The sequence below is a fragment of the Eptatretus burgeri genome, chromosome 3 (assembly GCF_056783735.1).
Source record: "Eptatretus burgeri isolate ZD-2024b chromosome 3, Ebu_testis_v1, whole genome shotgun sequence".
Lineage (NCBI taxonomy): Eukaryota > Metazoa > Chordata > Myxini > Myxiniformes > Myxinidae > Eptatretus > Eptatretus burgeri.
The window spans coordinates 27,667,607-27,685,720 of NC_140963.1; the positions used below are offsets into that span (position 1 = coordinate 27,667,607).

Here is an 18,114-nt window from a genome sequence, read left to right on the forward strand (position 1 = left end):
GAATAATCGTCACTGTGATATGCGAACTTCCGGGCCATGCACGTACGGGCCCACGAGAGCGAAGAAACGGCCTGTCTGGTTGTTTCTTGCTCGCGGTTGGAATATTTATTAATTTTTTTTTATTTTTTTTACGGGCATGCACTGGTATGATAAATTAAGACTAGAACTGCCACTTTATAACTGCTGGCAGTGATGACCGGGTACCCAGTCCGTCCGCCTTTGACACAACTGATACAACATGAGACTGAAATCATAGTCGCAAAGTTTCGCATTAATCGGATAAGCGGTGCCAGAGAAAACATTATTTAATGGTGATACAAACACAGGCCTGCTTCGAGATGGCGCGGAACAGACGAGTTACGAACCGGGCAGCACAAAGCGTTCAATTTCCTTATTACTGGCGAACAGATTCAAATAATTAAATAATTTTGGCTGCCAAACCACGTGACCGATCAGGTTGAAATTTTAAACTTTTGTTTCGCATGTCAGCTAAATTACAAATTTCAAGTTTCGTATGTATAGAAGCAGCGGTTACAGAGTAAACATTAATTAATATTTATCCTTCAATCCAAGATGGTGGCGAAACCATGTGACTTGTGACGTCATAATTTTCACCACATGTGCAAACACGATCACAGACGATAACTGCAAATTTTCGCTTCGCTAGGTTAAGCAGTTCCAGAGAAAACATTATTTAATATTTTTCTTAAAACCAACATGGCTGCCAAACCCTGGGCCCGATCCCGTTGAAATTTCAAACCCTCATTCCGCATGACTGTTCCACCATAAAGGTGATGTTTCACATTTATTGATGCAGTGGTTCCACAGTAAACATTAATTAATATTTTTCCTTCAATCCATTATGGCTGCCAAACGTTGCGTCGTACCTCAAAAGGGGGTGAGAACTTTTTATTCGTCATGGAGAGGCGGTCATAGTGGTGGAGTTTCACCTGGATCTGTTCAGTCGTTTCAGAGAAAAAGACGTTTAAAGATATTATTTTTCAATCCAAGATGGCTGACGAACCATGTGACGTATGACATCACAAATTTATATTCTGCTTCCAACTGGGTATTGGAACACGTTTGTGAAGTTTCGTGTTAATCGGTAAAGGTGCGTTTTTCTATCCAAGATGGCCGCCAAACCATGTGACGTGTGACGTCAGAATTTTTACCACGCGTGCACACAGTCAGTGTGATGGATAGATGATAATTGCAAACTTTCGATTCATTAGGTTAAGCGGTTCCAGAGAAAACATTATTTAATATTTTTCTTAAATCCAACATGGCGGCCAAACCGTGTGACTTATCAATTTGAAATTAACAAACTTATATCGCCTACGTGTCCCGAATATAGTTCTGAAATCTCCCCTTCATCGGACCAGCGCTTCTGGAGAAGATGTTTGAAGGTTTTAGGGTTTTTTCAAGATGGCCGCCAAACCATGTGACCGATCAAGAAGAAATTAACAAACTTGAGAAAGGACCTCATGGGGAACATATGTGTGAAGTTTCGTCTTAATCTGTCTTGCCCTTCTGGAGAAGAAGATTTTTAAAATTTATTCATTTTCAATCCAAGATGGCTGCCAAACCTTGTGACCTATGATATCATAAATTTAAATTCTGCTTTCCATCGTCAACCCGAACAAGTGTGTGAAGTTTCGTGTAAATCGGATAAGGTCTATTTTTCAATCCAAGATGGCCGCCAAACCATGTGACTTCTGAGGTAAAAATTTTTTTACCATGTATGCAGACTTGAGGGAGGAAGGCACTTGCAAATTTTCACTTCGATGGCTTATGAAATACGAGAGAAAACATTATTTAATATTTTTCTTAAATCCAACATGGCGGCCAAACCATGTGACCTATCACTTTGAAATTAACAAATTTGCATCGCATACATTTCACGAATATAGTTCTGAAATCTCGCCTTCATTGGACCAGCGCTTCTGGAGAAGATGGTGAAGGTTTTAGGGTTTTTTCAAGATGGCCGCCAAACCATGTGACGTATCAACAAGTTAACAAACTTGAAAGAGGACCTCAGGGGGAATGTGCATGTAAAGTTTCGCCTCAATCTGCACAGCCGTTCTGGAGAAGAAGATTTAAAAAAAAAAATTTTTCAAAACAAGATGGCGGCCGAATTACGTCACCGATGACGTCAAAATATTTTTTTTCTACGATGAATTGTTGTGTAGATGACGCTCAAGAAATTTCAATTTTTTGCCATGTGGCGTTCTACTTGACGAATTTTCACTGGGATACCTCTTCACCGATGACGTCACGAAAAATCACACGTATTCCCGAGAGGGAGCTTGTTAAAATGTATGAAGTGAAATTTTTTTACCCGAGAAGGTTTCAGAGATACAGAGGTCCAAAGTTTATCTGTTTTTTCAAGATGGCGCCCGTACCACGTGACCTATGACGTCACAATTTTCAATTATGTATGCTATCAAAAAAGATACATATTTGGTGAAAATTTTGTGTCGATTGGTCTTACCATTTCTGAGAAAATGGCATTTAAAGCGAAAAAATTTGGAAATTTTGCAAATTTACGGCAGAAGAAAAATAATAATAAACTTAAGAAAAACAATAGGTTACCCAGTCCATTTGACTGGGTACCCTAATAAGTGATGTGTATGAGGATATGATTGATAATGTTGATATATATGATACAAATAATTATAAGTCAGGTGATGTGTTGTTTTCAAAGTATAAAAAGGTTATTGGTGAGTTTAAAGATGAATTTGGTGGGAAGGTCATGAGTGAATTTATAGGATTGAGATCAAAGTCCTATGCTTTCACGTATATTGATAATAATAACATTGAAAAGTGTGATCAGAAGCTAAAGGGAATAAAGAAATATATAATCAAGGAAACAATAAACTAAAAACATTATTAAACTGTTTAACCTTAAAGAAGGAAGAGTACAGAAAAATGAATACAATAAGAAGTTATAAACATCAATTATATACAGAAGAGATAAATAAGAAAGTATGAGGAGCTTTTGATGATAAAAGATATATTTCGAGAATGGAATCAAGAGTCTCCCTAGTGGTTATAAGTATAAGTATTTTGATATTGGGTTGGGAATTTTAACAGGCTACCGCCATCTTTTTACTGATTTATAAATGATAGAACCAAGCAATAACCAAACCAACGAGTGGAGATGTAATCAGCCTTTGTATTTAAATGGGAAACATAAAGAAAGTGAGAAATACCAAATAAGTCTTTTTGAAGAAATAACCGGGGTAAAAGTAAATAAAACAAACAAGCGGATAAATTTAATTACAGTTGGGAGAACAAGTATTTGATACACTGCCGATTTTGCAGGTTTTCCCACTTACAAAGCACGTAGAGGTCTGTAATTTTTATCATAGGTACACTTCAACTGTGAAAGACGGAATCTAAAACAAAAATCCTGAAAATCACATTGTATGATTTTTAACTAATTAATTTGCATTTTATTGCATGAAATAAGTATTTGATACATCAGAAAAACAGAACTTAATATTTGGTACAGAAACCTTTGTTTGCAATTACAGAGATCAGACGTTTCCTGTAGTTCTGAACCAGGTTTGCACAGACTGCAGCAGGGATTTTGGCCCACTCCTCCAAACAGATCTTCTCCAGATCCTTCAGGTTTTGGGGCTGTCGCTGGGCAACACAGACTTTCAGCTCCCTCCAAAGATTTTCTATTGGGTTCAGGTCTGGAGACTGGCGAGGCCACTGCAGTACCTTGAGATGCTTTTTACGGAGCCACTCCTTAGTTGCCCTGGCTGTGTGTTTCGGGTCGTTGTCATGCTGGAAGTCCCAGCCACACCCCATCTTCACTGCTCTTGTGAGGGAAGGAGGTTGTTGGCCAAGATCTCGTGATACATGGCACCATCCATCCCCCCCTCAATACGGTGCAGTCGTCCTGTCCCCTTTGCAGAAAAGCATCCCCAAAGAATGATGTTTCCACCTCCATGCTTCACTGTTGGGATGGTGTTCTTGGAGTTGTACTCATCCTTCTTCTTCCTCCAAACACGGCGAGTGGAGTTTAAACCAAAAAGCTCTATTTTGTTCTCATCAGACCACATGACCTTCTCCCATTCCTCCTCTGGATCATCCAGATGGTCATTGGCAAACTTCAGACGGGCCTGGACATGCGCTGGCTTGAGCAGTGACCTTGCGTGCGCTGCAGGATTTTAATCCATGACGGCATAGTGTGTTACTTACGGTTTTCTTTGACACTGTGGTCCCAGCTCTCTTCAGGTCATTGACCAGGTCCTGCCGTGTAGTTCTGGGCTGATCCCTCACCTTTCTCATGATCATTGAGGCTCCATGAGGTGAGATCTTGCATGGAGCCCCAGACCGAGGGAGATTGACTGTTATCTTGAACCTCTTCCATTTTCTAATAATTGCTCCAACAGTTGTTGCCTTCTCACCAAGCTGCTTGCCTATTGTCCTGTAGCCCATCCCAGCCTTGTGCAAGTCAACAATTTTGTCTCTGATGTCCTTAGAAAGCTCTCTGGTCCTGCCCATTGTGGAGAGGTTAGAGTCTGATTGATTGAGTGTGGACAGCTGTCTTTTATGCAGATAACAAGTTCAAACAGGTGCAGTTGATTCAGGTAATGAGTGGAGAATGGGAGGGCTTCTAAAAGACAAAACTAACAGGTCTGTGAGAGATGGAATTCTTACTGTTTGGTAGGTGATCAAATACTTATTTCTTGCAATAAAATGCAAATTAATTATTTTAAAATCATACAATGCGATTTTCAGGATTTTTGTTTTAGATTCCGTCTTTCACAGATGAAGTGTACCTATGATAAAATTACAGACCTCTACGTGCTTTGTAAGTGGGAAAACCTGCAAAATCGGCAGTGTATCAAATACTTGTTCTCCCCACTGTACAAATAAGTTGGAGGGTGTAAAGAAAAAAAAAATCCTTGAATGGACTGACAACTTTGATGATTTTCAATTGAACAATGGAAAAACAATATTCTGCAATCTCAAAATGATATGTGGCTCAGGAGGTGGTCAAATAAGAGCATTAAGAGAAGTTTATCATTTCATTTCTCCTCAACAAAGATACTTAAAACAAGAACCAAGTTCCAAGTTATTCTTTGTGAATATACTCGATGGAAATGAATGTTATTATAAAATTAAGTTATTCCCGAAAGTAGACAATGGGCAAATATTCGTTGGTTCGCTCTTTGAGTGGAATGAAAATATAAAAGGGAAGAAGTGCTTTAATCGTTAAGTCTCACTCTTTCATAGTCTCAATTTTTCATTTGCTTGTATGAGAGGGGGAGGAAATGAATCTCAATTTTACATTTGCTTCTATGGGAGGGAAGGGGATAGGTGGGGAGAAAATGAGTCTCCTATTTTGAGCTTTTGGGGCTTGGTTCAGAAAGTTTTTCCCTTTTTCCCCATTCATTTGAATGGGCGTCCCAGAAACCACATTTATCATCGACTTCTACGTAGTGTGGGATGAGGTCGTATTTTTCTTCTCATACCTTTCCTGTCTTGCTTTTCAGCACATGAGCTTCTCCTTCATGCATGCATTACATATGCCAATTCTGCATGTGAAACACGCACCATTATTCAATGGCGACTTCACCTCAACCTTCACCGTACTCTCACCCCAATGCCACAACATTCATACAACGATCCACTCGCCTTTATAATTAATCACTTCACCATTGAACCATAACCAAGTGCTCAGTACCATCACTAAATTTGCCTCAACTATAACAAACAGCCACAACGAATGACCACCACCACCACCACAAACAACATCATTGACTCACCGCTACGCTTTCACTACCATTGCCTCAACCAGTCACCACTGATGGCACTGCTCCCTTTCGGACAAATAAGGAACGGGGCAGCACGGTGTACCATTTCCAGCACTGCGACTCGGGACGTTCAGGCACCGAAACCAGAACACAAGTGTGCGCATAACTCCATTCAACATCGAATGGTTAGCCCTAGCGCTCCGCTCAATGATTGCCCCCATTTGGTGTACTTGTACGTGCCCGTTAAAAATTTTTTTTTTTAAAGAATAAATAAATATTCCAACCGCGAGCAACAAACAACAACCACACAGGCCGTTTCTTCGCTCTCGCGTGCCCGTACGTGCGTGGCGCGGAAGTTCGCAGATCACAGTTACGATGATTCGCAATTTAGGTTTTAATGGCCAATTATTCAATTAGCGCCAACGTATTTTGCCTTTTCGCAATGTCATCGCAAGGAAAAACAAAAAGAGAAGAGAAGAGAGAAAAAAAAATTACTTCCTGGATCGGAGCATACCAAGCACTCTGACGTTACCGAAATGTATGCAACGTCTCGTATGAAAACGATCATAACTTGCGGCATTGTGTTTATCTATAAATGCGCAGAAGAAATCGAGAAATTATTACAATATACGAAGTCATCATTATCCGGAAGCCCGAGGTCGTAACCCGTAATGGGGAACGCGGCTGAGCTTCCCTTCCCCATCGGCCACGCCCACGCAGCAACGTGTCTTGTCATTGGTTTGGTAAATAAATGGCCATAACTTGGGAAGCACTTGTCCGATTAATATTGTTGCGGATTCGCGCCCGCCGGCGTGCTGACGGCCACGTAACTCGAATCGCGGCACGTCGCCCACCGGACGGACAATCCAGTCATGACCCTCTCGGACTAACGCCGGGAACCAGTCACGGGTGGACCTTTCGGTCTCACCGCGATTGAGCCAATCAGCCCCCGCGTGGGATAGGGTTGCTCGCCAAATTCGACCTACCTAAGTACCCATGCGGAGGGTAGACCGGGCGATCGCACCTCGCCGCAGGTCGACTTCGGACACGGGCCACTTAAGCGACCCGTTCCGTACTATCGGGATAACCGAGCGGTGTTATTCATCGACCTCGACGGTTCGATTAATTATCGGGCGTATTCAGCCCACTACCAACCCTTTACGTGAAGCAAGATGAGGATTCAATGAAAGAAACGACGAAGCGAAGCTGGAAACAGTTCAACACAAAGCACATTTATTCGCGCTGAACGGAAAGCACACATATTCAATTCCACCAAAAGCACATAGAAAAGAAAAACACAATGCAATTTACACAAAAAGCAAATGCGACAATGCAGATCTAATACCGATTACGCGAGCACACGGCAACACTTATACAATTTTACTTCACAGACGGCGCCGACAACACATACCCAAAACCAAGGAAAAGAACAGAGTACCCTCAAAGATGAGGCGGGCCTGAGGCCGAGACCGGGTCGGGCCTACCCGTCTGGTGATGAGACGCGGAGCGGCGATGGTGCCTCAACTCCGCGGGCCTCGCGGGCAGTGTCTGGTAGGGGGTGGGAAAGGGGCCCCCTTGGTCGCACTATCTCAGCGCGGGGGGAAACAGGAGGGCGTTGCTGATGCTCGGGGTATAGAGGATTTCCACTCTGCCTCGAGTCCCGCGACGAGCGTCTCCACCTCGGCCAGGTCGCGCTGTCGGCCTCCCTGGGGTGCAGCTCCCTGCACGACGCGAGCACCCCCTCGTCTGCCCTCGCCGCCTCTCCACAGCTCCGTCCCCTCCGCTCCGACTCCAACGCACACGACGACGACCAGCTCCTTCTTGCTCCTTCTTCCCAACTCCACCGCCCGCGAAGTCTTAACTCTCTGTTCACTTGACTGACGAACGCGGTCGCTTATATCAGCCCCGTGGCTTCGCTCTCTCATCTTTGACCCCCTCCCTTCGACCTTTCACCTCGCTCCCCATTGGCCCGAGAAAAAGTGGGCGTGAATGCTTTTTGATCCATAAATTTGCATATATCGATCGCCCTCCAACGCCCTGGAGGCGGGGCCAAATCGCCCCTCGCTCACAGATTGGACGGAACAAAAGTGGGCGTGTGTCGTTTTTGATCCGTTTTTGAAGTGGAAAATCCGTGGTTTTGTACACGCTGTTCAGCGCGCACCCTGCACGAGTCCAACACCGGTACCCACAAGCGGCGCAAGAACGGTGGCGATGCGACGGTTGCGAGGTGTGACGTGAAGCGGCGCCGCGGTGGGTGGTTGATGTTGTTGTGGTTGCAACAATGGCGGTTGGTCCAAATTAAAGATAGTAAAAGAAAAACGGCTATCCTGAAGAGTCGCAGCACGCATAAATGACATGTATTCCCACTAGACAACGGGTTTGGGCCTAACTACACATGTACTTACCGAGATACCTCACCTAAGGGACCTGAATGGTGGTTTGCGAATTTGGTAACCACAACAATATCAAACCTTGATAAGGCACATCCTCAGGTCCCCAGCAATATACCTGGCAAGTTTCAATTAGATCGGACCAGTGGTTGTCGAGAAGCAGCGGCCACACACACACACACACACACACACACACACACACACACACACACACACACACACACACACACACACACACACACACACACACACACACACACACACACACACTGCTGGAGTTATAGATAGATGGTGCATGTTTGTACATCTATCTGGTGTTGATGTTGGTGGTGTTAAGCCTGGTGTTGGCGCAGTGGTTAGGACAGCGGCTTGGGATCCAAAAGGTCCTGAGTTCAAGCCCCGTTGAGCCACTGAATTAATACACCAGGGGGTTGACTCAGCCTGTCATCCTTCCGAGGTCAGTGAAATGAGTACCAGTGTACACTGGGCCGGTGTATACCCCGGTTAAAATAGGTGTACCAGATTCCTGTGTCGCAAGAGGTGACCAGGGTTGCGTCAGGAAGGGCATCCGGTGTAAAACATGTGCCAAATCACTATGCGGATAATATTGATGATCCGCTGTGGCGACCCCTAACGGGAGCAGCCGAAAGAAGAAGAAGAAGAAGAAGAAGAAGAAGAAGAAGAAGAAGAAGAAGAAGAAGAAGAAGAAGAAGAAGAATGAGAAGAAGGTGCATGTTTGCACACACAGAGCGTGACCAAACACCCCAACGCCATGTTAATTGCAGAGCAGCATCACATGACGAGGACTAAAGGTGAATGGGGCCATTTTTACAGCTGTTAGGGTTTGGGTTACGACACTGCATTTAATAAATCTGTTGTAAAAAAAAAAATCCATTCTGAGCATGCTCCATTCTGAAAATTGTGCATTTTAAATTATTTTATCATCTACGAATGCAGAAATATCTGGCTCTTTTATCGCTGAAGAGATTACAAGGACTTTTACTTTTATTTTCTCAGTCATATTTTCCACGAGTGATTGGTAAAGGTGATTCAAAGTTGACCTTCACATCACCCTGCATGTGAGAGTAAAGTCAATGAAACCCTGTTTTTCAAGGTATTTCCCCACTGCACATACACAATTGTTCCTTCGGTGTGTAGTCTTGGTGCCAGAAACAGAAATATTTAGCACAGGTATGCAGCCATTTAAGAACATCTACTTTCACATCCTCATCGATTTGAAATTGGATACCACCAAGATGCTCCTCGAGTATGTGCACTAGCTTTTGAGCTCCAAGCTATCCTATATGGCCAAACTAAATTCAAACTATATCTCCAAGTTTAGAGACAAGCCTCAAGGTTATGTGCCATTGGATAAAAAAAAATATCACAACATGTCATGCTTTGTTTGAGACTATAAAACCTGCTCACAAGCTGTGATTTCCTTGGAAAAATAAGGAAGAATGGCTTTGAGAACATTACCTTTGTGCTATTCCCAAGGACTCCTCCCAGTCTTGCAATGCCAATTGAAGTTTCATCTTCTCAATCATTGCAGGCAAGAATGTTGGAAATCCAACAATGATTTGGTTCATGATCTCCAAAGCTCCAGAAAAATTTTGCTTCAATTCACAATACTTTGCCTGAAAGGTGACCATAAGGAATAATAGAAGATAAATTTTACAATTGATCTCAAAAAATTGAAATGGCACCACATTCATAATGGTTAAATAATGGGACAGCTATACATTAGAAACACAAAGAAGAAGAAGACGCAATAAACTGATATGCCATGTAATAAACCGTTTATGAGAAGATAGAAGCAGACTGCCTGCCCTTGGTAAACAATATAGCAGCCAATATTTGGCATTTCTAAATATATATATACAACGAAAAAAAAAGAATTTCCTCACATATGAGGCGCCGCGAAGAGGAGTGATGTAAGGGACACATCGGCCATTTTGGAGTTAATGCCATATAGCACTATTTTAACCTTTTTTTTTTTTTTTTTTTTTTGTATACCTTGGTCGAGGCTCGTATGAGAGCTAAAACACAACTCACAGCAAGGAGGCATGAGACAAGAGGGGCGGGAGTGGAAGGGACAAAACAGTGGGGAACAGACACATTAGGTGAACTGTGGAAGGGAGAGGGATGGGGATGGGATGGGGAACATGGCGAAGAGAAGATGGACATTTCAGGGACTTTCAGGAAGGAAAGTAGGAGAAATGAAGGAAGTGGGCTTGGGTGGATTATCGGGGGTAGAAAAGATCGAGGATTTGGATGGGGGAAGATAAGAGGTGGTGGTGAACAGCTGTTTTGAAAGCCTGGAGGGAAGAATGGGAAAGAATAGAGTGAGGAAGTTTATTCCAAAGGCGGGAAAAAAGAGGAATGAAAGAGTGAAGATGAACAGTGATTCGTGATTTTGGTAGTTTTACCAGAAGGGGGTTGTTGGCGGACCTTGAGCGCCCTGTGGAAATGTGGTGGGGACAAATCGCAGACAGAGCAGGGGGGGCAACGCTGGAGAGGAGTCGGTAGAAGACAGAAAGACCACCGACCAACCTGCGGTGATTGAGTGAGAGGCCCAAAGACTCAGCTTCATTGCGGGAGATGCCGATGATCTTAAATGCCCTGGTTTCGACAGCGTGAAGCCGAGAAAGGTGGGAGGCAGGAGCACCAGCCCAGAGGGGAGAGCAGTACTCCATCAGGCTACGGACAAAAGCTTTGTAAGTGGTCAGGAGCTCAAGAGGGCCGAGGAAGGACTTAGCACGACGGAGGATTCCCAGTCGGCGACTGGCTTTTGAGGCGAGGTTGGAAATGTGACTTTCCCAGGAAAGGTCATGGCAGATAGTGAGACCTAGAAGCTTGAAAGAAAAGACTTCTTCCAGAGGATTGTTGAGAAAGTGGATGGGGGGTTTTGTAAACGGTCCTTTCGAAGAGACATAGTGAGAGTGTGAGATTTGTCTGGATTGAAAGACATGTTCCACGTGTTGGACCAGTTTGTGATTTTATCCAGATCTGCAGTGAGTGAAGAAGCTGCTGCTTGCCGGTCTGAGGGATGACAGATGGTACGGCAGAGGGTGGAGTCGTCGGCAAAGAGAAATAGAGGATTTTCCAGAGAGTCCGAGAGATCATTGATGAAAACCAGAAAAAGAACAGGGCCCAGAACGCTACCTTGAGGAACTCCAGCCTGCACAGGAAGAGGGGATGAAAGAACTCCATTTAGGGCCACACGTTGACTGCGACAGGAGAGGAAGTCTGCGAGCCATGAGTGGAGATGGCCTTGAATACCATGGGAAGAGAGTTTGGTGAGTAGGGCAGGGTGCCAGATTGTGTCAAAAGCACGTGATATGTCCAGGGATACGGCTCGGATTTCCTGTCTGGCATTGAGGACCTCCATCCATTGATGGGAGAGCAGAAGCAGCATATCCAGGGTAGAGTGACCTGGTCTGAAACCAAATTGATGATTGGAAATCAAGCCATTGGAGAAGAGGAAGGATTTCATATCTGAGGTGATGATGGATTCCATCACCTTGCTGATGATTGGGAGAAGGCTGATTGGTCTGTAGTTATAGGGATCTGTTTTTGCACCTTTTTTATGCAGGGCAGTGATGTTAGCAGATTTCCAAGCAGATGGCAGATGACTTTGGGCAAATGAGAGGGTGAATAGAACAGAGAGAGGGTGAGCAAGAGCAGAAGAGCAGGCTTTGAGGACACGTGGGCTGATGCCGTCTGGACCAGTTGCAGAATCTGACTCGAGGTTTGAAAGCAAGCTCTCCACCTTGTCAGGAGAAAAGGATACAGAGTCCAGGGACAGTTGGGTGCGACTGGGTAAAGTGGGTAGAGATAGTGATGGGTTTAGGACACAAGATTTAGCTGCAAACACCGAGTTTCGACATTCAGCTTTATCACGTGTGGAATCAGCAGTGCGGCCATTTGAGGTAAGGGAGGGGATGGAGGGGGAACATACACCAGAAACAGATTTGATTAAACGCCACCAGGATTTTGAGGAGGGAGAGAGGTTTGAGAGTTCAGACTTGAGATGAGAAAGATGTTGTTTTCTGGCTCTCCTGAGGGTAGATACACACTTGTTCCGAGCTTTGTGGAAAGAACTGAGATTGCCCTCAGTTGGGTTTGCTTTCCATGAGGCAAAGGCAAGTTGTTTCAGGACAACTGCCTCGCCACAAGCTTCAGTAAACCAAGGGCGGGAGGAAGGGTAAGACAACTGAACACGAGAGGGGATAAATCTGTGCATGAGGGAGAGCAAGTTTCTTTGAAAGAATTCCCAGGATGAGTTGATGTTTGAGAAAGTAGTGATAGGAGACCAGTCTGTAAGTTTGATGGCTGCTCGGAGACCCTGCCAGTCGGCTTGAGTGAAATGCCAGACTCGACGGCGGTGAGGTGGTTCTCTGATAACAGCCAGAGAGATGTCCACTTTGACAAGGACGTGGTCAGAAGAACCAATTGGAGCGAAGGAAGAGCAACCCTTACCCTATCATCCGAGCCTATCATCATCATCATCATATCATTAAAAAGTCGCTTACATCACTCCTCCTCGCGGGGCCATATCTATTTCAGTGTATAACATGACAAATTTTGAATTAGTAACAGTGTCTGCAAATTTGAACAGGAAGTCCAAGTAAAATGTCCAGCGTGTGTACATACTGCAGTGTCAAATTCAAACTGTAATAAGTGAAACAATGAAATGGGATACAACGATTCGGTTTGCTGCATGTGAAAGAACATTTCTCAAAGTGTTGTTGACCTTTATTTTTCCTTTCCAGTTGTTTTCTGGGGGACACATGGCATTCCCACAAGAAAAAGCACAATGTGTTGCTTGGTTTAGAGAGACCAGCTACACAGGTTCAGCAAACCTTCAGCATGACCTATAGAAGGCTGCCACCATTGAAAAAAAAAAAACGATTCATGAGTGGCATAAAAAGTTTGTGTTGACCAGTAGCATCCTGCAGCAAAAGAGGGCAGTCTGGCAAAGCACAAGTGTTGAGGATGTTGAACATGTTTGCAAGTCATTAGAGTGCAGTCCCCATAAGTCCATTCAACATTCGGATGATGATCTTGACAAATGTGGAAATTTAAACTTTGAGAAATGTTCTTTGACATGCAGCAAACTGAATCGTTGTATCCCATTTCATTATATATTTTCTGCCACCACTGAAGGTGGACTGTCTGTGAGCAGCGGATTAGATTTTGGAGGTCTGGATCCAGATTAGCCCATCAGTGGGATACAAAACATAAACTGTTCAGCCTGGCAGAGGTCTGCATCAGAGTGGCGACCTGTCCAGGATTGTGCCCAATAGCCCAAGAGGCAGTGCAGGCAGCACCAATGCTCTGCACAGAGTATAATCCCAATGGATAGATGGATGGCAGAGGTAAGCACTCTACCAAGTGGTAATCTAGTTATTACAGTTTGAATTTGGAACAGTAATTTGTGGACATTCTGTCGTATATTCATAGAAGTCCAAATATCCTGAATCTATCAGGCAAAAAATACTCCTAAACAAGAAGGGCACTCGGTAGAGCGCATACCTCCTCCACGTAATGCCTGATCCACGAGAACATATCGGGCCCAATACATTTTTGAAATATCATGCTATACAGTACAATGTCATTTTTGGCCCCATCTCTCAATTGTGAAGAATCACTACAAAAATTAAATAAATCTCGTATCCAGATTTGGATCTTCACCTAAATCGAATCAATTCGTCCTTGCCACACACCCAACCTGTCCACCGAGTTTCATCCAAATCCATCCACAACCTTTTGAGATACCGTGCTATATATCGGCTTAGCACCATCTCTCAATGGTGAAGAATCACTTTAAAAATTCTAGCAGCTGGATTCGTATCTTCACCAAAATCTAATCAGTTTGCCCTTGTCACACACCCAACCTGTCCACAAAATTTAATCAGGATCCGTCCACAACTTTTTGAGATATCCTGCACACAAACAAACAGACAGAAAGGGGTGAAAACATAACCTTCTTCACCTTCGTGTGCAGAGGTAATAATAAAGCCATGAAAAAAGTAGCAGCAAGGATAAATCTCCACTTTGTGGCCTTTTAATTCTCATCAGGTTGTGTTGAAAGGTACATTTCCAAAGTGGAAACAAAATGGAGCAAATGAAGCATGGAACTACTAAAAACATAAATTATATCTTAAATGAAACATACCCTTCCCATCAAAGCAAAAACATCTTTCTCATCTTGTAAACTTTCATCCAGATGTTTTAGAGCTCTCTTGTAAAGGGCCTCCCTTCCAGCTGTCAAATCAATCCAACTCTTCAAAACCATGCCCTAAAAAAGAAAAGAAAAAGACAAGGTCAGCACAAAGTGTGCAAAGGGGCACGTAATAATGATGGTAGGGTGAAACGCAAATGAGTGTGCATAAAACCAATATTCATCAATTGTGTTAAATGTGATTCATGGAAAGCAATTTATCCCTTTTAAAATACCTGGATAAAACCAGGCCTGAGGAAATAATGGGCAAAATAATACATTATCTGTATTATTTATGCTACTGAAAAAGCTTAGTTAACCAAAATATCCTTGCCCAATATTGGATAACTTCATCAGCAACTTGATGGAGTAGTGCTCTGCCCTTTGGGCTGGCAGTCCTGCCTCAAGCCTTTCCTGTGGAGGCTCCAATGGTGGCCAATGCCATCAAAATAATTGGAATCTCCCATGATAAAGCTGCATTTCTGGACCTGTGACTCCCACATTAGAGAGGTTGGTGACCCCTTTGGCTTCTACCACCTCCTTTTAGGTCTTGCACCCTACCCTCTGCACATTCCATGCTCTGCATCCCTCATCCCCCAGGTGTGTGCAGGGTGCACACAGTCTGTCAGTAACCCACTTGCCATGAAACTCTCAAAATCCAGGCTCACTGCTCATGTGCTCTCTTTTGTTACTCTTTTTTACTGCCTGTAGAACAAACTTCTTCAGTCTGTCTGATGTCATTCTTCCTTCTCCTATGCATACCCATGATCTTTTATACCCTCATTAATCCTCCCCAAGCCCACCTCTTTCCGTGCTTCCAGATTCGTGGGTTTACCCCAGCTCTCTCACTCTCCTCTTATGTTTTTTTAATTGTTGTTGTTCCATTTTGCTTCTTCCCCAGTTTAGCCTTCCACTTCTCTAATTGAGAGTTTACCCTTGTTTCCAACTTGATCACCCCATGTCCTCCTCCGCCTTCCCTTGCTCTCATTCTTCCCATTGCAATTTCTTCCTCCAGGTCTCATATTTTGTCCCTGTACGTCCCCCACCTCCCCCCACCATACTCCCCAATTTCCAGTGCTTTTTGTTCCATTATATCCTGGTCCCTTCTCTATTCGAGCTACTCCATGAGTCTTGACTGTTTTCAAAAAAAAAAAAACAAGCATCTTCTCAGCAATTTCCTTAAAAAAAAACATTTTTCTCAAAAAACAAAATAAACTCAAAACATTAATGCTTCAGTCACATTTGGCTCGGCAGTCGTAGGGTCTAAAAAATATACGGCCACTAGCAATTATAGGGCGGCTGCAGTATTTCCACAATCACACAATGAAGCAGTCACATATGTTTTTATTTTTTGGGTAGCCGCACGGGGTATTTAGAAATTGTGGAGACCGAAAACGTGGGGGTGCCGTACGGTCTTTGATTTGATGTCGCACGGTGACCTTAGGGCGTCCCTGCGGCGGCCATACAATTTTCAAGGCAGACGCAAGGTAGCCTCAAGGTGCCCGCAAGGCGACCGCAGGGGGCCCTAAGGCGAACGTGGAAATAGTGCGGCCGTCGTAATTTTTTTGGGGATTGGCAAAATTCATTTTTCATCGATAAGAGCCTACGGCAGCCGCACGAATAACGCAAGCCCACCGTACGCCCTACGTACGGTCGACGTGGAACACATCTACGTCATGGCTATGGCTTGTCGAATTGCTACGGCCAACCTAGAAATGAAAAAAGTAATAACTCCGCGCTTTAATTCCACGGAGACCCCTACAGCCTGTAAAAGATTGCCATATGGCGTAGGGCCACGCTGAGGCCACCTCAGAAACTCTGTGGCCGCCGCACGTTTCTGTCAATTCGGGGGGGGTACGGCCGCAGTATCCTGGCCGTAGAGCAAATGTGACTCATGCTTAACTAGAAATGAGCTCAAATAAGCGACCCTCGTCCTTTGTTACAATATTTTTGCTATTCCTTCCAAAACGAGAAAATCCAGTTTATGAATTTAAAACGCACATCATCATTGGTGCCTGGAAAGTTTAATCCTTGCTTAAGTTGTCTTACAAGTAAGCTTTTTGTGTTTTCACAAACATCATGTCCTTCACATGCCACACCCCTGTAAATCACTGTTTGAGAACAGCAATTTATGAAACATGGATTAACATGGCAGAAGCAACATGAAGAAGGCTCACCTTTCTGGATCTACAAGACACCTTAATCATTCGATCAATGTACTCTCTTGCGTTGTCATGGTGTCCGATGTGCCACAAAAATACAGCAGCATAGTACAAAGGAAATTCTCCTGCTAACTTACGCTCCTCCTTGAGCCGAACTTCAAGCTCCTGAACAGCAGAAACATCTGAAGGAGACATCCATGCATCCAATTTTGCAAGATGTACACACAACAAGTACAACTTTGCTTGGAGCTGAACTTTTGCGAAGCTGAAACTTACTCGGAGCTGAATTTTTCTTCTGTGCATAGATGAGAGCCATGACATAGCAAAGATGCAAGTCTTTGTCATTTTTTATATTCTCGAGGTTTCTGATTGCTTCCTTAATGGAACCTAGGAAAAAAAATTGTGCAGGTGAGTGACATCTGTGAAAGAAAGGATTTTATACACCAACGGTTGATAAGTGTGTCCTGACAATCATGGGAAAGGAAGTGCAGCGAAAGTTTTGACTGGTATTTTGCTCTGACAAAGGGCTTATGGCCAAAACGTCAACTGCAACTGATCTTCCGACGGCACTCAACAGACTCGTTCTCTCCCTCCCCATCTCTTATGTACCATACTCTTCACAGAGCGCCGGTGCCACTGAAGAAACTTCCTCAGCAAGGGTTATATTGGTTGGTTTGCCATTGCCTTCCTGCAGCAAGAATTTGGAGTTTGTTCATTGTGCTAGTGATAGCACACCTACTCTTCATGAATGATCTTCAACATCCACCAACTAATGCCAGCAGATTAATGTCCACCCAAAAGGCGGCACATACATTGATGAATCACTCTGCCTGTGAATCACCAGGATGACAGTTTATAGCTGGGCCGAGATTCAAACCCAATCCAGACGGCTTAGTGGCGAGTGTGCGTACTTCGAGAGCAGTAATCTTCAGATTGGTTTAGAGGGGGGCCACTTTTGCCGATAAGACATCAGTGTGAGAGCCACCACACCGCCTGCAGGACTACATAATGGCTGCTATTAGGCCCCACCTCCACACACTCTTCTTCATTGTGGTTAACTGGGCTGCAAGCATCATTGTTTGTACGCTGCAACCATATCCTAATGTAGTGATGTTACTCTTAGCTTTGCATTGGAACACTTATTTGAAACCATTCGGTCAATTTGATAGGATTTATGACAGATTACAATGGGGCATTTTCACAATTGTGCATTATCGGCCACACGTCAGGGGCCACACTTTAGGCCACCAGTGGCCCGCGGGCCATGCAATAAAGAACAGGGCTCCAGAGTCCAGGCCATCTTGCCAGTCCAATACATTCATTAACTTTTGTTCGATAAAATTTCGACGCTAGAATTATGTTGTGTGCCAACGCTGATGAACACTGACTTTCACAGAGGCAAGTATCCGTTGACACGAGTCAAAATCAAGGTTGGGGGAAGATTGGTACAAATAACACTGCAGCGATCATATATTCAAGTTTGTCAAGAGGAAATGAACAAGAAGATGATGGGCAAGGGGTGCAATAAAAGAGGTAATTGCTTGTTTATGCTATTTCTGCTC

General features: G+C 43.9%; 1 protein-coding gene across 4 annotated transcripts in view; it reads right to left on the reverse strand.

Moving 5' to 3' along the window:
- The window catches only part of TTC21B (tetratricopeptide repeat domain 21B), a 183,855-nt gene that overhangs the window by 162,817 nt on the left and 2,924 nt on the right, over positions 1–18,114 (reverse strand). For 3 of the 4 annotated variants that reach the window (XM_085872748.1, XM_085872747.1, XM_085872749.1), the window contains exons 3-6: positions 16,829–16,939; positions 16,568–16,734; positions 14,346–14,468; positions 9,644–9,801 (exon numbers count right to left, since the gene is read on the reverse strand). In XM_085872748.1, coding sequence (XP_085728874.1) covers positions 9,644–9,801; positions 14,346–14,468; positions 16,568–16,734; positions 16,829–16,939 — 559 coding nt within the window. The remainder of the gene's footprint in view (positions 1–9,643; positions 9,802–14,345; positions 14,469–16,567; positions 16,735–16,828; positions 16,940–18,114) is intronic. The other variant, XM_085872751.1, reaches the window with a different exon arrangement.